Source organism: Anguilla anguilla, chromosome 10 (genome assembly GCF_013347855.1).
Source record: "Anguilla anguilla isolate fAngAng1 chromosome 10, fAngAng1.pri, whole genome shotgun sequence".
Classification (NCBI taxonomy): Eukaryota; Metazoa; Chordata; class Actinopteri; order Anguilliformes; family Anguillidae; genus Anguilla; species Anguilla anguilla.
The window spans coordinates 5,287,036-5,313,004 of record NC_049210.1 but is presented as its reverse complement, the minus strand read 5'-3'; the positions used below and the strand labels follow the sequence as shown (position 1 = coordinate 5,313,004).

Genomic DNA, 25,969 nt, shown 5'->3' with positions numbered 1-25,969 from the left:
AGTGCAGAAAAGCACACTAGAGTGAAGTAAAGCGAAGTAAAGATTCCGCCCTAGGCGATTGCCAGTATAGCGTCCGTGTGGATCGTAGCATTGAAGGTGCTGTAACAGACTAGTCAGGAACAGAAGTGCCACAGGCTGCTTCAGAATCTCGTGCTTGACTTTTATTAGTTTAATCAAAAGTCCTTTACTGCTTCTAACAGCTGTTTTGAATACTCTTCCACGTAGATTTAAGAAATAAAAATTACATTAAATCTGTTTGGGCAGCATATGCAGTCTTAGCCTCAGATAAGACTCTTCTGTATTCAGAGCGATGTAGTGGTGAGATAGTGGGAGTAAATGTTATTTGAAATTTTCCCATTCACTAGCGTTAAGCTTCTCAGTCAATTGCCTGCATTATATTCACTTCCGTCAGTTTTTCGAATTCGATCAACCTTGCTGCCTCATAATTAGATTGATTGTTTTGATTTTTGCATACTGCTCCGTCACGATTGGATCTCCTTGTTTGAATGACGCTTACTCATCAGAGGAAATCCTTTAATCTCAGAAATTAAATATATTTCCTCTGCCTCTGACTGAAATATGCCTGTGGCATTGGCGACTGCATTCAGAATTTCACGTTTCAATGCCAGTTCGCCAATATAATTCACCTGCCGAGCCAAAAGCCGTCAGCCCACTGCAAAATGCTGAAAATAACAGAGTTTCAGGCTACTTAATTACATTACATTGACTAGATCTATAATGATTTCACAGCAACGAGTTTTAAATGGGTATCGGTAGTTGTTTAATGCTCGTTCAGAGCAATGGATGATTCTTCTCCTGGGAGGCCACAAGCCAACCAGGACGTGGTTGGCACACTCTGACCATTTACCTCTTAATACCTTTTAATCGGCGAAAGATTTTAACTGGTAAACACTGAAGATACCCGTCCTTTGTGTGTATTGTGCCTGTTGATTCCATCTCCGGCTTGAATCAGATATGCAGCAATATGCCGTGCTTTGAACGTCTGTTAAACGAACTGCAGTGCTCTAAGAGCAGGCTACCGCACGTTAGCAGGGAATGCGTGTCTCTCACGCAATGGATTGCTGTACTTTTGGACAGAATGTTTTGAATTTTGAGCACCTAGCTAATCAGTTTCCATTGTTCAAACGCTGCCGTGGTTATGGCACTGCGGTGACAGCCCAGAGGGTTCTGGGTCGAGGACTCGAGTGGACTTAGTAGCTGTTGATAAATGGTCCCGGATCACAGGACTGCCTGTAAAATATGATTTCAATTTCCTGAACTGGAGTAAAAAAATTTTAAAAAATGCCACCGTAATTTGAAGCTTACATAAGAGAAACATAATTATTATTTTAAGCACCCTACGCCGTCATTGTCATGGTATGGGGTTGGAGATCATTCAGTTTTAGCTGAATGTATAAAATGTGAATTTTATTATTTAATTGTGGAGCGATTGTAATATGGTAAGGAATGCACTAACATTATAAAGGTCTTCTCTGTTCATTATGCACTTAGCAAAAAGCTGTGAGCTCCAGCTGTCTTTATTTTCCAGGTTAGTAATTATTGAAGTATCCTGGGTAAAAATCCCTTTTGTGTCCACGTCGGGTTGTTCTGTCTGTCGAGCACTAATCTATTCCTTTTAACAATAGCTAGGTGAAAAGCATCAGACGTCGGTCTATTAGGCAGTTCGCTTTATTCCAAAAAAAAAAAGCAGTGATAGAACATGCTCTTTGGGGCGGAGTGAAATCTTCTGTGTTAGTCGTACTGTAATAGAATATGTCTGTCTACAAATGTACTCTGTCAGTGTAAAATGTGATCTTTTTTTTCAGATCTCAGCATTTTTTTGTGTGTAGAGGTCTTGGTGAGTGAATATAATACAATATTTTTCCTTTATTACCTCGATAGAGGAAAAACCAAGGCACGTCTTTGATGAAGAAAAAAAAAATCCTTGTTACATGACTAATTTCTAAAGAAAAAAAATCTCTCCATCTGAACGATATTATTACTCATTATTAGTAGATTTATATTGTTCATAACTCATGCACAAGTAATTGCTTTTTAGAAGTTAAATCATTTAAAAAGTGCGGTCATTTGAACGATATGAAAAAAACCAATATGCAGCTACTGAGTTTCGAAACAAACGGGAAAAAAAACGAAAAAAAAGCAACGCTGTGTGAAAGTTGAGTGGGAGTGTGGATTTAAGAGATCCTGTGCTATGCTTCGCTCTTTAAGATATTCGCTGCCTGCCTCAACGCAGTGGCTTCGAGGGATAGTAGTGGCTTTCCGGCACTTTCCGTGGGAACACCGCGGAGCTGGATTTTAGCCACGCTTCCCATCGCGGAGAAAAACCGTTTGATGTGCTCTAATCTGTGCAGCAGAATGAGAAACAGTGCCGCCGTAGGAATTGTTCACATCATTATTATTATTATTATTATTATTATTATTATTATTATTATTAGGTCAAGAGATGTTTTTATTTGAGAGGAAGTGCGATTTTCCAGTCTTGTGGTTCTTCTGTAGGCCAGTGTTCTGTAGCTGTTTAACCCGTGTCGGTTTCTTAATGAATGCTATAAAAAGACTCAATTGTGCTTGAACTGAAATGCACTGCGCCAATCTATCTTGCATCCGAAACAAATTACAAATGCTTGTGTGCACGTAAGGAAACAGTGACAGTACAGCATCATATTGCCTGCCTCACTAGTAGCTCCTGATCATGCATCCTCTGGTCCTGTCTGTTAAACTGCAGGGTATTGGGGGAGGGGGGGTGGTTTTAAAAGAACAAGACTAGTTAGACATGCACCCAACTTGTAGATGCTTGGGTATCTCCCCTCAGGTTAACTCTGTGAAAATGGATGTGTTGTGTAAATTGCTTATATAAGTATGTGAAAGGGTTCTACGTGTATTAAAAATATACCTAAAGGTAAGGTTCACTGTAAACGTGTTTGGGAGTCAATGGCAGCATTAGGTTTTAGCTTGAAAATTTGTACTTTGAGAGTTTTGAAGAGGGGAGGTCTTGATAAATATTTTGGTTAGAATTTCGAAGCATTTGCCAGCACCACCTTTGTTCACGGTTCATTTTCTCAAAATTACTTTTCATATATAAATTACTTATTCATTCATTCATTCATTCTGAAGTCATTCAGCATTATTTCAGCTGTATGGCGTTCACCTCAAGTAAATTTTTTCAGCAGGCAGGTCTTTTTTGAACTTTATTTATTTGACTGGCCACTCCTGCAACGCTGTAAATTTGTCCCAAGCCACAAGTAACAGGGATCCCTTACAGAATACTTGCGGGCGTCCTCAGGGTCACTGTTGTACGTCGGTGCGAAAGCTTATCGCATAAACCAAAGCTACGTTTAAACCAAGTGAATCGATAAAAATCAGCTTTGTGAATATGCACATTTCAGTCACTGCAGCTAGCGTCTGCTCATTTGCAGTAAAACGTTCACCGCATCATAATAAACAACCGAGAATTACTGCGCATCTACAGCACATTCTTTTTGGGGGGGGGGGGGGGGGGGCAGCAGGGGGGTGGTCTTTTGAAAATTACTCCCCAATGTCATTCATTCTAGCGAACCACAATGCGTTGAACGAAGGGGCTAATTAGCATCCATTTCACCTCCGGAGAGGTTTGATTGCGCCGGTTGTCAGCGCACAGTCGGCGAGGTAAAAGCAGGCCCGTTGTCCGTGGAAACAGACCGTGGGGCTGTATTCCCTCAATCAGCGTTCGCTCGGCTCTTGGGGGCGTGATTGGTTAAGAAAACCGACTTATAGCCGCAGTGTTTTGCGGTGCAGCTTCATCAGGGACATCGACCTGCAGTCATGCACTTGAGTGCGGCACTTCACCAGAATTGCTTCGGTAAACAGCCAGCACTGGAAGGTGCCTGAGAAGCAAACTTTTGTTCATCTGAATTGCACTGGATTAGGGCCTCTTCCATGGAGGTGATTGGCTATGATGAGGAGACTGCAATCAGGGGTTGCTGTTTGGTGTTTTTCTCTTCCTGTCAGCTCTTCATTCCATAACAGAACTTGTGTTTGCTGAATTATTTGACTGTAACAGAGTACAGTGTGTGGTAGAGGTCTGTAGTCCCCCAACCTCTATGCCACTTGCTTTTCTTGCAGTATAGCTAGAGAGCTAATCATTTTGAGGAAGCCAAAAGCTAACCTAGCTTTATTGACAGAGCTCCTTTTCTTTGTCTGACACTCAAAGTAGGATTGGATGAACCCTTGGCAATTGCATGCTGGGGAATACTCTGACTCACCGCAATTTGGAGGATCATCTAAAAAATCAGAAGAGAATTTTCAGTCGTCTAGTTGATGGCTATTCAGGTTCGTGAAAAAAGGTGATTGAGTTAATGCTCTGCTCACAGAATGAATCAGAACGTGTAAAAAAAAAAGAAAAACACACACAGCACCAAGGAATGCACACAGTGATTCTCAAGTCTTAGAAATGGACGGAAATGTACTGTAGCAGCTGTTATTGCAGCTGTCAAAAGGTACGGCGTGTGGCTTTATTCTTCAAAACGTCTCTAGTTCACGATTTTTTCCTCCGCAAGTCGCACATGTACAGTTGAGTGGGCTTGGAATTATGGACAGGCATCTGGTGTGTTATAAAAGTGGCCTTGTGTGCTGTGAACCTGCACTGTAAATGCATTGTGTTTTGTTAAAAGACCATGTGCAGTCAATTCTTTTGTGTATTTGACCACACAATACAGATTACATTTTTAAGAAAATGGCTGCACAGGTGAACCCAGCAGGAGAATGGATAATAGTGGTATTTAGAGTCACATGACATAACGCTCTGTGACATAAAAATAATAGCAGTGGATTTCCGACAGCTTATTGCTCTTTGATATTTCAGACCTGATTTCCCATATTATGACTGGCTCAATAACTTTCTCCCTTTACATATAGCAACTTGCACAAGTTCCATTCTTTTTTTTTTTAAACCATTTATACAACTGGATGTTTACTGAAGTATTTCAGGTTGTGTCTTTCTCGAGGGTAAACGACAGCGGTGCCCCCCAGCTGGGATTCAAACCCGCAGCCGCGTAGTTGCAAATCGTTCCCCTCGTCGTCATCATCATGCCACACTCTCGCCCCTTTCCGGCCGACTCCGTTTTAACCGCGGCGTAAAAAAGATGGCCAGCGCGCATCTCCAAAAGCGCGTGCAAAAAAAACGCTCTTTTTGGTTTCGGCTTTTCTGTGAAGCGCATTGAAATGAGATGAAAGGGGCCACGGTGAGCGCTATCCCCTTAAGTGCGGGCCCTGTGTGTTCGAATGCCTTTTCTTGGTTTTTTCGAGGCGACGTATAAAGAAGTGATTATGAAAGTTTCGAGCCAGGGGCTCCTCTTGATCACGCTGGCACTTCTGGGTGTGAATGCCTTGCGAGGGAAACTTGCTCAACTCCAGGGGCGCTTTTTCAAACCTGAATCGCAGCCAGAAAAGCGGAATGGGTGCCAGAGATGCCCCCCATTTGCCGCTCTTGTTCTCGAGTGTAGGCTTTCGCGGGGAAACTGTCTCCGAGGGCATCTTGGCACTTTTGTCCCAAGCAAACGCGAGAGAGTTTCCCCCCTCCCCCCCTTCCCCACCCCCCCTCCCCCGTGGGGGGAAAAGGATACTGCTGGCCTCTCGTATGCTATAAGATTTGAATAATTCCACCCACTCCCATCCCTGAACCATATCCTCCCATCCAATGAGATTTCTGCAGGAATATCCCCCCATTCTTCATTCTCTATATCAGCCAGTTAAGGGATAAAAGTGCACTTGTTGCACTGTATGAATATGCAACTAAAATGGAAAAACTGCTGAGAGGAATTACTGTTTTTGGAAACCGGGCCAGATTTATATAATGCTTCTGACAGCTTTTTATTTTGTGCAAAACGGTCCCTTAGTGATGTCATATATATTTTTAAATATATATTTGATATTAGTGTACACTGTAGGGCAATGTAAACAGGCTTTATTTTGTTCGTCTGATGTGTGCAAGTCAGCTCATGTTGTACACGGAAAACCTGATACGTGGACATTATGTACATGTTGGCTAAAAACCTGCGAGCTATTAGTGCAAGTAGTTGCTTGGCTCAGTACATTTGCCTCACACTTTCTAGTTGTTTGACCTTTTTAGATCCTTGCTTTTAAGAGCACGAATGTTTTGTAATGAGTGGAATTGCAATAAATTAAGTGCAAAGGAATATTTAAATTGCTTGTATTTCATCGATGTTTTGAAGTCAGGGTTTTATTTTATCTACCTTTTTATTGGTTCTTGTTTTCGTTTAGAGCACATCCATTCTTATTAATGTCAAGAACAGCAACCATTTAAAGTTGATCAGCCAAATTGATTTCTTTGAAATCTGGATATCTGGACCGCAGATAACACACTAGCGATGCCAGCACCGTTGCCTGGTCAGTAATATGCTTGTTTGTATCATTTATTATGGCAGAAATGTTTTTGCTCTTCCCCCGGGGGCATTGCATTATGAAACATGAAAATGAAAGGCAACTGTAAATGGTTTGCTTTGGACAGGAGCTGTGCACGCTAGCCTAATGTTTCCTGTGCGGTAGATCTTTTCCCTACCAATTTGTTATTCTTATTTAAAGCTACATGTTATTAATAATAATAATAATAATCATCATCATCATCATCATAATAATAATAGTAATAATAATAATAATAATAATTATTATTATTATTATCATCATTATCATTATTGTTGTTGTTGTTGTTGTTGTTGTAACAATGTGTGGGGATCAGGCAGCCCAATGATTTGGTGCACTGGGAGTGCAATCATGGACTCATAATGGATGGTGATTTTAGAGCACTTTTGACCTCATGATCTCACGGGACTTGTGAGGTCATGGTTGCTGTTCACAGAGCACTGTTCATGATCTTCACCAGTAACTCAACCCCTGGGATGATGTACTCATCACACATCAGCCGGGGTTGGAGAGGGACATTGTGAACCTAATTTAAACCAGGACATGCTCAGGTGGCCAGGTAGTCAGTCAGGTTGGGGGGGTTTTTTTTTCCCCAGGGAATTTCGTGCTGTTTTGCAATAAGGCTCCTTACTAACAGCCGTGTGTCAGGAACACTGCCCTCTACTGGCCCACAAACACCACCTCAAGCAGCCACTTGCTTTTCGCCCGATCTTTCAAGTGCAGCCAAACCAGTTGTGCTCGCTTCGCTGCTACCATTCAGACCATTCAGAAAGGTCTGGTCCCAGATTTCATGCGATTCCCAGTGCAAATGCAGGGACTCAATATCCCAAAGTTCTGGAGAGGTTTATGAACATACGGAGATGGAATGAATACATTACAGTACATAATTTATTAATTAAATTATTTTTTTTAGCAGATTGGGAGTTATGTCCATATAACTTAATATTAAGTCATTTTAATGGCCCTGGCACAGGTAAGTGACGAGGTGCCTGGTGACCGATCTGTAACAGGTTAAAGGGGTGACCGCGCACTGGCCAATCAGCTACGCCGATCACAGTCCCTTTCAATGAGCACTTATAACCCTGCCATGACACTTCAGTATTTACCTTCACTGTTGGGCTCGGGGTCTGCTATCTGTGGGAGGTGCAGTTTGTTCCTGTATTCACTCTGTCAATGTTTAATATTAATTCATCTATATATTTATACATCTGTGTCTTGTCAGCCGGTTGCATATTGTGTGGAGCCAGTAAACCGTGAAGGATTTGTAAAGGTGCAAAACTGCGCTCGCTGGCTTTTATGATGTTTTGCACTCAAAAGCCGGTCGTGTGTGCTGTTGTGGGAGGATTTGGCTCATTGCTTTTAGTTTATTTGAAATGCTTGACTTGATTTTATTGAATTGAACTCATTGTCATTTAATTTGCATCTTCTTCCTTGACAATGCAATCAGAGAAAAGCAAAGAGGAAGATGAAAACCATAGAACAACTGGTCTAATTTAACATTGTTAGATTAATCATTATTATACCATACCATCTTTTACGGACATCAGAAATATATTAAAGGTGGTACTGTCAAACCAATAATGAAATACAATAAATACATTAAAGAGACAATAATAAATGGAAATATTCTTGCTTGAAATTTCCCTTAAAAATTCTGCCACGAGTTTATTCGGATATTCCAAAAAGGAAAACATATCAACACACCGAGCTCCCAAGAATTTATCCCAAGAAACATTGCATTTATTCAATAAATTCTTGGGAGCTTTTCATTTTGGTATGCGGATATATTTTTTTCCTTTTTATTTGGGATGGATGTGCACGCTGACATTTTTCCTTTGTGTATTTATTTGAATATTACCATGGCTAATTAATCAATGATTCATAAAGAAGCGGTGGGCTGTCAGGAATATTGCCTATTTTTTAAAAATGTGAGCACTTTTGAAACAAACTGAAAAATTATTATGTTATTCATGCTGTTGTGCCTGTGCAAGCCCTTTGATTGGTCCAGAAAACACAGAGGAAAAAACTTCACAGAATTATAAGAATATGGGGAGGATTAATCATTTCTTGCTTGGTGGCAATTTATTTGTTATTTCAAAATGAGTTTGCCGCAAGCTATGGTCCGTGAGTATATTGGCAATGTGCCAGTTCATTGCATTTATTTGGAAAAGTCAATGAAATTTGGAAAGGGAAATTTAGAAATTCTTGGACTGGAAATAAATAATTAATTCTGCAATATGCCTGAGTTGCTGAAGTGGATAAGTTTTGCTCTTAGAAAAAAAAACACATTTATTCGAAAGCAGCCAACAGTATTGACTGCACTGCAAAGTTGGTTGTAGGCCATGGATAGAATTGTAAGGGTAAAATTTACTCTCTCAGAATTGATCTAGCGCTGAACATTATTCTGCGCATCTACTCACAGTTGTAATACCAGCCTGCCCACAAATGTAATTGCCGTGAGTCACCCTATATCTAATACCTACCCACAGCTGTAATAATCATCGGACCAAGAACATAACTCTCCTCTGCCCACAGATGCTGTACATCTCCAGACCTAGATGTAATTTTTTGATGTAAATGCTGACAAATAATGCATTACAAAGCAACTTCTTTATTGAATGCCATTTGCTTCACGCAGGCAGAGCGCTCTGATTTAGACGGGGGAACGTCATTGACTGTACTCTCTGGATAGAATGTGTGGAGCTTGCATGGTCCTGAATTGCTGTGAATATTAATCAGTTGGAGGTTGGAAAAAAAAAATATGAACAGAGCTGTTTGTATCGGTGTTGATGCATGACTCTCTCCAGTTGGGTTAACATTACAGGTATTTAGCAGACACTTATCCAGAGCATTTTTACATGTGCATTGCATCCATTTATACAGCTGGATATATAACGAAGCAATGCAGGTTCAGTACCTTTCTCAAGGATACAACGGGAGTGTCCTACCTGGGAATCGAACCCATGACCTTTAGGTTATAAGACCAGCTCCTTACCCATTACACTACACTGCCGCCCCATGATCGCAGTGCCACGGCACGTGTACCGAACCTAGACCGGACTCGTGTTTTGCTAGCCTGGACTGCAGTCAGGATGTCGACCCTGGTGTGCAGATGTAAAAGCTCTTGGGTGGTAAAAAAAACAAAACAAAATGTCAGTGCGGCAGTAGGTTTTGGGAGACCAGCTTCTGATCAGTATGAATAGCTGCGTGTCATCCGGAATCTGAATTTCTGACGGGACGATTCCCTTCGGAGGGCTGCGGTCCCTTGTGGCCGAAAAAAAAAAACGGCAAAACCGGTATAAACACAAAAGCACAGTTCAGTGGTAAAGGCAGAGATGCAGACCTGTTCCTGGACTCGGGAGAAAAAATCTCAGCTGGTGTGCAGCCCTTGTACTTGAATGACTGATGTGAAGTTTTTGAAGTGGTATCAAAGGGAAATTATTGTATTTTATTGATCCCTCCAACTGGAAGTTTAGAAAACGAATCTTGCAAGAAATTAAGATGTTTACCCTGGATGTCTTATTTGCTGCATCCAGAGCAGTTCTTTCATCCTTTAACCCCTGGATTTTATTGGACAGGGTCATTTTCTTTGATTGCCTTTTTTTTTTTGTTCTTCGTGGTCATAGTTTGGTGCAACAAGTTGAACAATAACCAAAGTGAGCTGAGAAAATGAATTGTGTTTGCACTGAAAAGCACAAGAGAAGGAAATGCTGAAGGAGTTTGGGACAGACTGAATCCATCCTGGAGTGAATCCAGCCGACGGTTGGTGTAGTTGAGGGGAACTCTCTTTCTGTCAGAGTTTGGGACAGACTGAATCCATCCTGGAGTGAGTCCAGCCGACGGTTGGTGTAGTTGAGGGGAACTCTCTTTCTGTCAGAGTTTGAGCAGCGTGTCGCTCTTCCCCAATTCAGCAGGAGGGAGGACAAGCTGCGGATCCCCAGCGGCTGGCTGTGCCACCTGGCCCCCGAGATCATCCGTCAGCTCTCCCCCGAGACTGAGGAGGACAAGCTCCCCTTCTCCAAGCAGTCCGACGTCTTCGCTTTCGGGTGGGTGTCTGGCTTTTTTAAAAATCCCTCTCTAACTCTCTCCATCCTTCCCTCCCTGTCCCCCTCTCTATCTCTCCCTCCCTCTCCCCCTCCCTTCTTCCATCTCTCTGCCCCTCTCTCCATCTTTCCCTCCCCGTCTCCCTCTTTATCTATATCTCCCTCTCTCCATCCTTCCCTCCCTGTCCCCCGCTCTCTCTCCTTCCTTCTCTCCCTCTTTTCCTCTTGCTCTCCCTCCTCCCCTCCCTCTGTTCCTCTCTCTCCCCCCATTCTCTTTCTCTCCCTCTCTCTCTTCCTCTCTTTCCTTCCATCCCTCCCACTCTCTTCCTCTCATTCCTTTCCTCCCTCCCACTCTCTCCCTTCCTCCCTCTCCCTTTCTCTCTCTCTCTCCTCCTTCCCTCCCTCCCTCCCTCTCTCCCTTTCTCTGCCCTTCTCTCTCTCTCCTCACCCCCTTCTCTCCCCCTCGCTCTCCCTCCCTCCCTCCCTCCCTCCCTCCCTCCCTCCCTGACCCTTCACAGATCAGTGCTAGCCTAGCGGACGGTTCCCCCCGTCCCAGGCTCACGTCAGCGTATCTGTGCGCCATTGTCCGCTAGCCTCCTGACAGGAAGCGCTGACAGCGAGTGGGCGGCCGCTGGTCTGTTGACTCCTAACACAACTGCATCCTCAGATGTCCCTGCATATGGAGGGTCTCTGAGGAGTCACAGTGTCAGTTTGAGCGGCTGAAGTTTGGAGCACGTACGCAGCTCAGCTGGTCTGCTAGCCGCTGTGCTATGTCCACAACATTCGCTTCGCCCACACTCTTGTCTTTACCCCAGAAATGGGTACATGCAGGGGAATTATTTTTAAAAAACGTGACTGGAAATATTTTTATATATTAACCCTTCAAGGTGTAAGATCACAAATTAGTGTGTGATTTGTGTGTGTGTGTGTGATTAGAGTGTGTGTGTGTGTGATTAGAATGCTCTTAACTGAGCATTCTAATGCTGATGTAACGACCACGGTAATTGACAGAAGTGGGGTTCTAGAACTCTGGCTTAAAATTCTGAAGAAAAAAAAACGTTCCAAAAAACTTACTCTTCAAGGAGTTAAAAACCACACGACAGCTGGTTTGTTATGCTGTCATGTTTTGTCATTTGTAACATGATTGAAAGAGTAATAACATTTTTTTAAACCCCTTTTAATTTTTGCAGCACTATATGGTATGAGTTGCATGCACGCGAGTGGCCTTTCAAGAACCAACCAGCAGAGGCAATTATATGGCAAGTTGGTAGTGGGATGAAGCCAAATCTGACCCAGATCGGCATGGGGAAGGAGATATCAGTGAGTAGCTCTACAATGATCACGCTTTGGTCATTATGCTTCCAGTGTTCAGCGGTGTTAAAGGATAAGGTCGGCAACATTTGTTATTTTTCTTATGATCAACGCATCCTATGAAATGTACAATCTGCTCCGTTTTGAAGTAAACGTGGTGAAAACTACACTGGCCCTGTTTTTCGAGATAATAGGTTGCATTTTCTGAATGTGAAAACGTGTCTTCCTGAGCTGTATTTAATTATTGTAGCACACAATTTCAATGAATAGCTTCCTGTTTGAGCGCTACTAAATGGGGTAGGACAATGTCAGACAATGTGAGGAGAGTCAGGCAGATGCATTGTAAGGTTCTGGTCTTTTCACAGGATGTAAAATTACTCTGGGCTTATGCTTTAAACACAGGTAATGGGCAGCACGCTCAGGACCTTTGTGCGATAGGATAACAATGATACAGTTTTACAGTTTGTTTCTAGACCTGGATCCAGTGTGCATTTGCAGGGTTCTCAAACCCTGCGGTGTCTCTAGGTTTCCTTTCGATCAGCGGCCTGTGTAATCCTCGGAAAGAAGGCGTGTGTGTGGTCCCTTTGGCCAATACGGTGTTTTAAGCTCAGCAAAGAAGTGCTTAAACACGTCAAAAACCACCAAGACACAGAATTTCTCCAGAATTTGAGTTTGAGAGCCCTACATTAGCCCGTTTGGGTGGTGGAAAGATGTTTAAATAATTTTTTAAAACGGCCTGTGTCACTAGCTGAAATGTGCAACTGGTGGTAAAGAAATTCAGTTTGAATACTGGAGAAAATGTTTGAAGAAAAAAAAAAAAAAAAAAAAAAGATTTTACAGGAACATTGCTTTGTGCGCTGTTGCTGCTGCCTGTGTTGCCCACGCTGGCTGTCTCATGCAGTGTTCTCCTGCGGTCCTTTTCTCCAGGACATCTTGCTTTTCTGCTGGGCCTTCGAGCAGGAGGAGAGGCCCAGCTTCTCCAAGCTGGTGGAGCTGCTGGAAAAATTGCCAAAACGGAACCGCCGCCTCTCCCACCCAGGGCATTTCTGGAAGTCAGCTGAGTATGTCAAATAAATTAGGAACAAAAAAAAAAATATCCCCGCCCCTTTGAGTGCACTGAATTTAAAAAAAAAAAAGAAAAAAAAACAACCGCAAAAAAAAAATATATAATTCCAGCCGATAAGTACAACTGCCTAGACTGTGTTCCCCTATGGATTGTGTATGCACACGTGAGTAAAAAAACATGTTTAGATAATCAGTGATATCAGTTAACTAGACTACTCAGCAGCCTTTGAGCTCATGTTTTTTGTTACATGTTGAACATGGATTTTATTTAAATATTTAATTACAGTATTTTTTGTTTTCTTTTTTTGTTTTTGTTGACTTTTCGGTTATCAGTTTATTTATTAATGTTATTTATTTTAAGAATGACTTTTTATTTTGTGTCATGAATCACTTCAAACTGAACTGCATTTTTATGAACGAAATGCAAATCCAAGTGTGTGTTTTTTTTTTCTTTTTGTAAGAAAATGTGGTTTTAGATTGAGTGTAATTATTTTTACGAGGTGTGAAATGTATTTTTTGCTTTCGTATTATTTTTTTTTCCATTTCTTCTGTCCTTGTCATCCGTCTCCTTCACTGTTTGATTCATGCACTGTCACGTGTGGTTGTCTGTGTGTGTGGTACGCTCAGTCACAAAGCTTTAATTCCTGGGGACTCTCACAGTGTCTGTCTCACTGCTGAATGTGACGAGGGGCATCTCCCTGCCTGTGAGTGGTGATGTCAGCAGGCGCTTCTGACTTCCTCCTATCTACAAAAGCGAATGTTTTCCGTTCGGGGCGAAATTGGAACAAAAGACGATAGCGTACTGACCACTGTGCCAATCGCAGTCCGTTGCCAGAGGTCACTTGTGATGTGAATTTGACACTTGAAATGTAAACAACGTGCTAACTGTGACAAACTCATGGATCCCTTCGATGAGTAGCTGATATTGAGCCTGTGGGGGGAAAAAATAGCATGCCTGTAAAGGCGCCTTGTTTTATTAGGATTTTTTCATCGACGGGTTCGAGGTTCACTTTTTTTAAACAACGCAGTGTTACGTTCGTGTGCGTAAATGTGAGAGATGATATTTACAGTCGCGTTTCAAGAGAGAGACACGACTACGACGGTGACAAAAAAAACAATCGTGCCAATTGCGAGCCTTGCACTTAATCTGGTGTTAATATATATCCCTGATTCTGAAACGGTAAAGTCTCTGTGACTGTCGCATGCTTGAACCGTGAAGTTAAAAGATGCGTATGTACAGTAAATACTTAGGCTACTGCATCTGGTCATTTTTAAGTTAAGGAGGACTCTATGAGCACACACATTACCCGATTATTTGAACCTCTGACTTGGTTCATAAAATGGTTTCATAAGTCGTCTCAGCCAACTGTAAAATAAATCCTATGGTAGGTCGTAAATCCAGTGCCACGCCTAATCAAGATAGACAATCCATTGATGTACAGCACAAAGTCATTTACCCTGTATATTTATCATATATATTTATCATATATGCCAGTATCATTACCGCATTCAGTACAAATATTTTGCTGCTGTTTTGAAGAACATCTATCTATTTTGGAATCAATCTATTACTGGAATTCAGATTTGTACGAATTGAATGTGGACCATCTATATTTGTAAGTGTACTCCACTGTTTACAACTTCAAGTGCATGAAATGCTTTAGGAAGGTACAGGTCAGCGTTGTTTTTCCAAAAGAGGGAAGTTCTTTATTTAGTTTGTGATTTTTAAAACACACAAGTTTCTTGTAAGTGCACTGGAGTATTTTCTGGAAAAAAAAAACAAAAACAAACCTAATACATGTTCTTGCTGTAGCACCGTCAAAAAATTTGGTTGCCGTGCTACCGCGAGCTTTGTAAAAAATCATAGTTGTGTTAAGAGAATGATTGTAATGTTATATTTGTACAGTATCATACTATGAAGCAACATGTATTGTTTTGAATCTGGAGCTGGAAGGATATTTATTTAACAAAAGCCGGGTCAGCTTTTAGCCTGCACCGTTTTTAGTGCCAAGTGTATTTAACAGATAGCGGACTTTATTAAATATTTAGTAGACTTTGTTCTGTATTCCATATTCTGTGTGAACTCATATCAGTTTTTGGTGTGCAGCACTCTTTCTTCATTTTTTGGATGTTTCAACTGTGTTGTGGTTTTTTGTCGTACTTTTGTCCACACATAATTTTTTCCTTTTCGTTTTCCTTTTCCAAAAAAATTGCCAGTTTCCCTATATTTCATCTGCATTGTTGTTGTTTATTTATTTATCTATTTATTTATTTGTATTCTGGGTCTTGTATTGTAGAGTGTAGTTGAAAAAGCTTGTATTTTTGCTGCCTTATGGTTCATGGCTAAGTGACTTAATGAATTTATCACAAAGTTTTGATTTGCACTCATCATTAATGACAATAAAAATGGGTTCATTTTGGACTTTTTTGTTTATTTTTTCAGTTGTTCAGTATCCTCCCCTTCTCCTTTCCATGTTTTATATTTTCAGTTTTGAGAGTTAAATTACAAATATCCTTTAGCAACCTACTTAAACCATGTACTATAAATTTTATAAAATTTTATAAAGTCTGGGCCAATTCAGTTGTCGCCAGGATAACATGAAAAGTATATATCTACCTCTGTCATTCAGCTGGAGTTGCACACACAAGACAATTTATCTATCAACTGAAATTCCAATACAAAACTTGAGTATGGATGCTCTGTATGCTATTGCTATGCTATGTAAGCCCAAGCTTGATCACATTAGCTCAAAGCTAAAGGCAAAGCCTGTTGCACTTAGATGCAGTCTTGAAATATCCCTAAATATGTTTTGTATGCCGAACACTTCGTAGCTCAGTTAAAAATTAAAAAGCTTGCTCTGTGATAAATAAGAGTTGAAGAGATTGATGCAGCAATTCAAGAAATTATTCAGGGGGGCTTACATTAACTCCATTCACACTCTGTCTGTTAGAACACCACCTTGCATTATAATGTTCTAGGTATCAGATAAAAACGAGAGGTAAGTGTATGACACTGATCATTATTTATACCACCAAAATGTATTTATTTATTATTAAACGGTTACTATATAATGGTTAAATAAAATGTTAGTCTTGCTCCTTTAAAATTTTAATTTTTTTAATTTTTATTTTTAGAATTGACGCTTTTTATATTCGTGAATATTTCTGGTGGAAGTATAGGGGGGCGTAACCATGGTGTTATGATGCAATTGTCAGTGATGGAGAGGACAGTGACCATAACCAATGACTCACTCCCAGACTGTTGACCGTTGCTGTCAATGTGTGGATTCTGAAAGGTCGGTTATTTATACTCCAGGGCTGACACCCTCTCATTGCCTGTCATTCAGAGTCATGCTAGCGACAAGTTCGGTTGAGCGTTTCTGGTCCTCTGCAGAAACTCATAACTTAGGTGTGCCAAAATCCGTTGTCAAGTATACGGAGCGAAATGATGTAAGAGGTTTATTTAAGCCTGGGGTTTCTCCAGTATACAGAAACCCTGAAAGAGCAGTTGTGTCGGAGGTCTGGGCTTATCTCAGTGCAGGGCTGATTTTACTAATTGGTGCCGTCTTATGCGTTGCGTTTCCCGGATTCCCACGAGGGGATAATTGGCCACAATCCGCTACAAAAGAAGTCGAGAAGAAAGCTCTGATGCCGCATAATTGTTCGAAAAAGCAAAGACACGAGAGGCTCTTGTTTCCTTTTTTATATAGCTTCTTTTTCGGTATTTATTTATTTATTTATTTATTTATTTGCGAAGCCTTTGAAACAGAGGGGAGACTCGGTGCGGAGGGACATTTCGCCCTTGCGTTGGAAAGAGAGGGGCTCAAACACTCCCCCGCCTTTGGCCCCAGAGAATTAAAAATTATAATAAATGAAAAAAAAAAAAAGACAAGGGAGCCGCGTATCCGGAATCTCTAATTAGTTTTTGCAAAAGTGAGGCACATGTTACCTGGACAAAGCGGCGCTTTATTTGCGGTCAGGAGGTCACGCATTTCAAAACCCGGAATTTGCGGTGTAATGGTCGCCTCAGGCGCTGCGTCTGAAATTACGGCGTTATGACTTGCGGAAAATTAAACCGCTGTTTCGCGGAATCTCAAGTGTGGCCTCACTTAGAGAGAGGTCTCGGTACTTAATGGACTCTCGGCGTCATAATAATGCTCTGACCAAGAGACAAAATCAGAGATAATGTAACTGTGTAGGCGATGGAAGATAAACACGAATGCTGACACTTGTAGGATACGCATGCTCGCGATAAAGAGAATGGCAGCATACCTGATCTGTGTTATCGATAAAACTGAGTCTCATTGTTTTTTCCAGATTGAATTCCAGTTAACAGTTGACATTTCTTTTGTTGGCAGAACAGAGGCAAATTATTTCCTAGTATATCTCCGCAATTTTAAAGATGCCCGCGGACACGAAGTAAGTTGATCATCGTTCGGCATACCGCAACAGATCAGTTTGACCAATTCTGCAAAAACATTCGGCTTTTCAATTAATGACGCTGGGCCGGGGGTGTTTTATTTGTGAATTTCTTTACCATTTGTGGTTTGCTGAATTTATGCAAGCATTGGTGTCAAGACATAACAGCTTAGCTTGAGAAAATAACAAAAGGAAAAATGCTAGACTTCCTATTGTGACAACTAATATGGCAACTGACAAAAAGATAACAGTAAGAACTACAATTCCCAAGATACATAAAGTGACACGAGATTAACCTTCATTGCAATTAATACCCCTTACACCTGTGTGATTGCACTGTAATTGAAACTTGAAAGGACTTAATTACACAGTAGGCCACGTGAGCTGTGTGCTTGATATGAATAACATTAAAAAAAAAAAAAAACGTCTTAATGACCCCAAAACCCAACTGTAATCCTTGTAACTCCACACAACATAATTTGCTTGTGTAATGAAGATTTAGTCGGTAATAACTCGGGAATAATTGATAGGCATGGGGCAGTAATGTTCCAACAGCGTCTAAAATGGTGGCACGGATCTTATTGGTTTTGTTCTGTTTTTCTGCCTGATGTTTCACTGATTTTTTTCTGATTATCTTTTGTTGAAACCTTTTGATCCTTCCATGAATCTTCCACCCCCCCCCCCCCCCCCCCACCCCCCCTTCCCATTTTCATTTACTTCATTCCGAAATTCTCATACTGATTGAGCTGTGCTGAGAGAAACAAAATCTCCAGGTAAACAGAACCTAATTTCTCCTCTCCTTGTCGTTCAGTCACATCATTATAATGTCAGTCTGAAATGGAGGTATGTAAACACCAGCAACAAAAAAACACAGTGTCTCTCCGTCCAATCAAATGAGCATGTGCTATCCGTTATTCTCGGGCAGCATTATGTCTTTTCTAAGGAAATAAAAAGCCTTGTCGTGGGAGGATTTTGGATAATTTAACGGCACATATAATTGGCCTGAAAAGTCAGCTTAGAATTTACAAAACTGTGTGGGTTTCTCCCCATTCAACCACAGACACCCACATTTTTCATAGGAGATGGGACTCATTATCCAAGAAATATTAAATTATCCGAGAGAGGGAGAGCGAGAGAGAAAGAAAGAGAGAGAGAAAGAGAGAGAGACATAGAGAAAACAAATCAGCAGTTCCTTTAAATTACACCAAACCCTAGAGGTTCAGAGCGTAGCGCTGGTATGGACTGTGCGTGGAATTCTCTATTACACCCTTCTGGCTAGCTAAGGTCCAGGTCATATTAAAGAAAGAGACATTCATTATTCACAATAACCAGCTGGCTTCTCCCAGTGGTGCAAACCAGGGATTTTGAAGTGTTCATGTCACGATTGCAAAACTTCCTTGTAATTTTCCTCATAGTTTCCATCTTTCAACTATATTTTTTTCAGTTGTATGGAAACAGGTGTTTCAATTTGAATGGCATCTAGTCCCAATGCTGTTGTACTACTGGGTTTAGATTCCCAGAGTGTCCTCCAGCCTTAATGAGCAAAAAATAAAATAAAAAATCCTGGCTAGATACATTTTAATATCCTCGAAAAACTAAACTTGCCCCACAGAATAAATCTGACCCTGACAACCCTGACCCGCTGCTCCACGGAGTCCTACCAGCCAATCAGAGGAGTGTATGAGATGCACCACAGTCCCTCTAGATTCGCTGCTCACCCACACGTCGAGCTCAGAGCTCAGTAGTCGGGATTTAGGCAGCAAGTGGAGCTCGGGTAGGCGGGCGTTCTGCACACGCACTTTAAGTGGTAAATAATTTATTAAACTTGTCTTCTTTAATTAATGTTTCGCTCCGGTCAGGCTTTGCGACTGGGAATGACTTTGTTCTGTGCGTCTGATGTGATGTGATCTTCCTCGTGTCTCCACCCCGGGCGGTCCCTGGGCTGAAGGGGCCCGGTAAAGCGGGGACGGCTGGGGGGGGGAGGGAGAGAGGGGCCCGTTTGCTGACGAATTCTCTGTTTTTGTTTCCCTCCTCTTTGCAGGCTGTAACAGAAGCCGCGATGGGATTGTGCCTTTTTTGATTTTTTTTTTTGTTTCTTTTTGCGTGAAACCCACTGACCCCCCCACCGAACGCCCCCCAATCCCCCGCCCTCTCTGCCCCGCTCACTGACTCCTCCCCTTCCCTCCCACACAGTAAAATGTTCAGTGTTGAATCAACTCTTACAGGGTGCACATGGTTCCTGTATGACTCACATGTACTTGACTAGAGTTGAACTAACGCTGGACATTTTACTGCCTCCCCCCCCAGCACTTCTCTGTCGTAAGCCCCACCCTCAAACAACCACCGATTCTGCCCCCTTGCCCCCCTCCCGCCCACCCCTTCCCAACCCCTCCATACTTGTATCAGGAGACACCCTGAGCGAAGCCCATTCGCTGCCCAGCACGGTGGCTCGCCAGCGGGGGGGCCTCGGACCAGAATCCCTTGCAGCCGACCCCGTTCTCGCCCTCGATGCCTCAAAGCGTTCCGCACGGCGCCTGCTCTCTCCTGACAGCTCGGCTCCGCCTCTCATCCGCCGGCCGAACAGACGACGAGTTCGCCATCGATATTCGATAGCGCCGGTTTCTTCCCCGCCCCCTCCCTGGTTTCCCCCGCATGCCCATCGCCCCCCACCCTGACCCCCACCTCCACCCCCGCCCTCCGCGTGTCTGCGAGGAAGTGGTCATTAGCGCTGTTCTTCACCGATCTGTCCACGTCATCCACGCCCTCACTGTGAACTCCGATAGGCGTTGCGGTTGTGCAGCCATTTTGTGAAGCTCGAAAACGTGAAGCATTTTCTCCTCTTTCACCCGCCTTTGTTTTTCCCAGTACGTTCGCTCATTCACCGCCCAATCACAAACGCCACTTGTCATTGCCATGCTCGAATCAGAGCCCGACCGTTTGTCCTCTGTACTGTCCATGCTAGCATCCATACCGTGTGTCATCTGTCTCTGACATTTTGTCATCCACGGTTTCATTTGTGAACAGGCTCGACCTGGTCATTTAAATTCATGTGAGTACCAAACATGAAAAGGGTTTTGCAAAATAAATGCAAAGTACATACGGTATGACACTGAGGGTATGGAAGCAACAATGCAAGGAGCCAATCATCGATTTTTATTTGCATTTATTATTATTATTATTATTATTATTATTATTATTATTATTATTATTAGCTGAGAAAAATAGTTCCCAAAACTTTACAAATTTTTAAGTGCTACCCTGCAGTCTTTTACCGATTGAACATGGTTTTCACGTCTCCTTAACTTTTAACAGTCACGAATGCAAACTGACAAACTAAGTATTACCCGATGACAGGACTGCAAATGTGGATGGATCATGCAGGTGTAAACTGGGCAGCTCCTTTGACAGGATTTGAGTATTGAAGTGTTAACTACATTACGGAGGGAAGGAAGTGTTCTCATTGATATTCAATGGCTTATGGCTGATTTGTACAGAGGTATTTTGTGTTTAGGACATAATTTTAGTGAGTGGCTTTTTATTTATTTTTATTATTATTTTTTGGATTTGTCAGACATGTTTGTAGGGAGAACATTATTATTATTATTTTTTAAGTGCTTTGGTTGAGAGACAGTAAATTGCAAAGGGGTGTATGTCCGCCATTTCGGCTCAACCCCGTGCATGCAGAGTGCCTGATTAAATGCCCATAACGCAGAATGCGAACGCGCCACAACAGCAGACCAAATGCCAAACACGCAGTTACCTTGTCCAACACCAGTCGCAGGGAAATCGAAACGCAAAGCTACCCACTGGCACATTGCCTTTCACCCATGTTGTCCAGAAACTTTTATGTATAATACAACTGTACTTTTAGGCATTTAGACGTGCTGCGCAACTGAGTTCGTAACTGTTAAATATTCCGTTGAAGCCCCTCCTGTTGCATTCCTGATGCAAACAGGATTTTGTATGCAGTTCGATGAGTGGTGGGATGAATCACCCCTCTTGTGTTTAACTATTAATTCACATCAGTCCAGAAAGCTTTGCATAAAACAAAACCGTGCAAGCAATAGAGAAATCAGACCTGTCTATGTGGTGCATTTCAAACACACTAATTGAATGCTGTTTCAGAAATGTGCCCATACTCAGGGTCTTAGTGAGTACAAGGCATACAAATAAATTATTAACAATTAATTATTTGCATGTTATACATTTTTTGGAATTTAATACATATTTTATCTTTTAGTAACTGAGTTATTATTGATTGACATGTGTTTCTCCCAAAATGACTGATTCCCATGCAAAATAGTGTCATGTGGGCCAGCTGCTGACCTGAAATACAGCTTTAAAGTCTTTTTGACAAGTAATTTGAATGTACACACTTCAAATTACATTTTATAGCATATCTAACAAAAGCATCATATTTTAAATGAACTTGCTTAACGGGATATAGACAGTCTCCCATCAGAGCTTTGGATTCCTGGTATCATTTTAAAACACTCCAGTAACTCCCTGAGAATGTTCAACAAAATGTCCACTGTTACTAATCAGCACACGCGATTATATTAAACGTTCTGAATGTTTCTTTCGGAATAGTCAGGAACCTGCAGGAATGAGGCTGTGAGGTGTTTGACACAGTTCTGTTCCCTGCAGCTCTGCCATCACTGCGGTCCGTATCACGCGTGTATTGACTCTTTTCATCAGCTCTTCGGTGCGCCGAGCCATCACGGCTGCTAGCGATGCCCATGTTTCTGCGTTCGCTTTTCACAATGCATGAAGGGTACTCAAACCGCCACCCTTGCTGCCGTCAGATGCACAGGGCACGGATTGTAGCCAGAGTGAGTGTGGGCTGCTTAGCTGTGCTTTTTCAAAACTTGGGCCATCAAACCGTATCTAAAATTGTGGCTTATGCAGAAATCCATGACTAAGAAATAATTTATTAAATCCCACTTTGATGCGGATGTTATCATATCTCTATGTAACGTTTACTCTAGTTAATTATCTGACGGTTATGTGGAGGTACTGAGCATCTGAGGACTGCATGTCAATCTTTTGGATTCAGGCTGTGCTTCAGAATAACATTTAATTGATAATTAACATTTTCAGCTTCAGAATAACATTTGATTGATAATGATCAACATTTTCAGCTTCAGAACATTCAATTGATAATGATTAACATTTTCAGCTTCAGAATAACATTCAATTGATAATGAATGACATTTTCACTTTCAGGATAACATTTAATTGATAATAATTAACATTTTAAGCTTCATAATAACATTTAATTGATAATGAATGACATTTTCACTTATATGATAACATTTAATTGATAATGAATCTTAGCCATGAGGACTATAAGAAATGCTCAAATGCAACCGTATTTAGAGGTATTATGCCTGTTATTGGCTGAACCAACGTAAGTCTCAGTTATTTTATAAATCAAACCTAAGCACAACTTAGGACATGTTTACATTTAAATCCAGGAACATAACAGGCCCCTGTTGTTTGCATATTTTGTCCTGGAACCTGTCACATGTGCCATGGTATTGCAAGTGCTGTCAGTGTAGAGAAGCCTCTTGGAAGTGGCACATGCTAAGAGATTAGCCACTTGCGCTGTCGTTCTCTTGAACTACGCAGTGATGTCACAAGTGACAGCACTCACAGCAGATGTCTTCCGCACGGTGAACTGGCAAAGCTGTTTTCATGGAAACCAGGAATAGGATCCTGAGAATCCATACATGACAGAGAGCTACTTGTCATGTATGGTTTTTTTTTTTCTTGTCTTGTGTTCATGTTGAATTATCTGAGTGATGAAACAGGCTCATATTCCACGTGTTAAGGTGATCCTATTGCCTTGGTTTTGATGGATGCAAAAATATTTTAAAAAAACGCTCTTTGCTAATGCATTATCCCATTTAGATAACCTTTAAAATGCAGAAAAAGCTTTAAGATTTCCATTTCATTCATTACCCACACTCACACACACTCAGACAAACTGGATTAAAGGCTTGGTTGTCTAAGTTTAACAGCATGATGAAACTTTTGTTTTTGAAGTTTTATTATGTTGGTTTTAAGTGAAGCAGGTTCAGCTATGATGCTATGTGGCTACTGTCACTCTCTGTCTAATGATGGATAAAAATGTCAGAGCTTCCCTGGGGCTATGTCACAGTGTCTGCCTTTTTTTTTGTGTACGTATATATTTTTTTGTGAATTTTGTGAACATATTTGCTTTCATTGTTTCATGGGGCGGGGGGGGGGGGGGGGGGGGGGGGCGGGGGGCGGAGAGGTGCCCAGAAGAGCTGAGTTAGTAAGACTTGCTGAACCTGGAACTTCATTCACCCTATATATATATTTTTTTTTTTTAAAAGAACCTGATTCAGCCGTGTTTCTTATTGCTAAAATTTCAGGTTGTTTCTACCAGACAGCCTTCAGTCACATGAAAGAGAATTCGACCATAAGCCAACTGGCCTTCTTGGGAGCAGCTACTCTGCTGAATCAGCCATATCATTGGGCTGATTGTCTTCCCTTGCCAGTTCAGCGTGAAATTGACCACAGTTTCGAAAACCAACCGGTCAATCTGTAGGACTGGCTTTGCTATAGTTCATTTTTACTGCTGCCGTTCCTTTTGGGTAACAGATGGCCATGTAATGTGTGGGTGAGGCAGTGAAACTGGAGATACATGATAGCAAAAGTATCAGTGCTCATTATAAACATTCAGAATTAATCAATCAAGAGCATGACATCGGAAGGTCTTTGTGAAGCATTTGTAACACCTTCATAGAAATGGAGTTACAACTTTGTAATACAGTTATAAGCACACCCTTTTCGATGATTTAGAGCTGTGCACGGTTTTATTTATTCATTTATTTATTTTTCACAAATGTATTGTGTTGCTCTATCTTCCATCATAAAGCAATGCAGATGTTTACATGACAAAGACAAAGGTGTTGCAATGTGCAACTGTATCGTATACCAATGAAGGACTAGTCCACGCTTCCTGGAGTGTGCTTAGAGTCAGTGCATATCCGTGCCTGAAATGGCCCTGATTGGTGGTTGCAAACGGCTTCTTCTTCTTCTTTTTTAATTTTCCATTGTTTACACTCCACGTCATTTAGAATAAATCATTACTATCAGATCTGCTTTTAAAGGATGAGTTGGGTCTTTATACTGTAATGAAAGTAGGCCTCGATGAGAAATTAAACCTGTCAGGGCACGTCAGTTGGTTATTCTCCCTCACCCAACCTGCTTCCTGTGCAGTATATTCGTTGTTAGATGCCCCTTCAGTAGGCAGTCAATGGGCAGGGAGACAACAGGGATAGTCAGTTCAATTCAAACGCGGGACGGGGAAGAACTCAGCGTTTGCTTTGAATTGACGAGTCGCTTGCAGGAGAACCAATCGGGGTGAAGGCTGAATGTATGTACTCTTCCTACACCAAACCTCCAGTCCTCAGGGCGGTAAGGCAGTATTCACACAAGCAGTGCTGCACAACTACACGTGTTTACATGAGTAATGCATTTAAGAAACGTTTCTTCCTCGGTGTAACACATCATCTATTGTTCTCATCTATCATCGCGGCGTTTCCAAAAAAAAAAAAAAAAAAAAAAATCACAAAAATATCTCCCTGGATATAAAGTTTCAAAATCGAGTCATCTAAAATGCAAAAGATGTGTGAAATGTAAAAAAAAAAAAGAAAAAAAAACTAAAATCCTAACAGAAAATAAACCTTCATTTTCTTTTTTTCAAGAATTAACACTGTGGATAGAAAGCATCACTCTGTGTGTGCTCCATCTTGGCTCCAATACTGTGGCTTATTCAATTTCTTGTCACTTGATTCATGTTAATTTTTATGTGTCAGTATGCTTTAAAAAAAAAAAGAAAAAAGAATTATTCTTACATGAATATTTTCCTTGAAAGCTTTGTCAAAGGCAAAATCAACATCTGTAAATGACTATTTTACTTTTTTCTACTCTTTGCTTGTATTACATGAAGAGCTTGATGGATATTTTTTATATTGTTCGTGTAACTTTTCATGACTGTTGCAGAACGAGCGGGGAATGATATCGCCACGGTCATCTTCATCACCAGCGTCTGGATCATCATTTCATCGCCCTTGCCACCATTTCCCGTCATCATCATCATCATCATCATTGTCACTGTCACTGTCATTATTATTACTGTGATAAGATTTTTTTTTTTGTAATTTCATTTCAAGCAAAAATCATTTCTTGTGCAAACAGATGATGGATCTACTCTTGTACATTTGTACAGTGACATTTATAAAAAAAAAGTTTTTCTACTCTTGCAGAAAGTTTATAATTTCAGCTGTTCTACTGAATGTCAGCTCTTGAAAAAACTGCAGGCCTTGTTTCATTCTGTGTTTTATTTATTTATTTTATTTAATTTTTTTTGTGCAGCCCTTGTTGGGGTACAGATGTCCGGAGAAAAAATAATAAAAGTCAATAAATAATTTGAGAACTGTTGCATTAAAATGCTTCTTGTGCATTTATGTGAGTGATTCTGGGAGCGTGAGAGAGCATTTCACATGTGCATGTTTCGGAGAGAGCATATATGTGTGTGTGCATGTGTGTGTGTGGGTGCGGGTATGCGTGTGTGTATGTGTGTGTGTGTGTGTGGATGCGAGTAAATGAATATGTGATCGAAGGCCAGGTTAGGTTTTACCATTAGAGGATCTGGTGGCTGT

The 25,969-nt window shown here is 41.3% G+C and overlaps 1 protein-coding gene across 4 annotated transcripts in view; it reads left to right on the top strand.

Moving 5' to 3' along the window:
• Window positions 1-25,757, top strand: part of ksr2 (kinase suppressor of ras 2) — a 100,569-nt gene extending 74,812 nt beyond the window's left edge. For 3 of the 4 annotated variants that reach the window (XM_035378653.1, XM_035378652.1, XM_035378649.1), the window contains 4 exons: window positions 10,347-10,481; window positions 11,669-11,798; window positions 12,717-12,850; window positions 25,311-25,757. In XM_035378653.1, the coding sequence (XP_035234544.1) occupies window positions 10,347-10,481; window positions 11,669-11,798; window positions 12,717-12,850; window positions 25,311-25,326 (415 nt within the window). In that variant the 3' untranslated portion in view covers window positions 25,327-25,757. Of the gene's footprint in view, window positions 1-10,346; window positions 10,482-11,668; window positions 11,799-12,716; window positions 12,851-19,314; window positions 19,394-25,310 lie in introns of those variants that run through there. The other variant, XM_035378651.1, reaches the window with a different exon arrangement.
• Window positions 25,758-25,969: the final 212 nt, after the last annotated feature.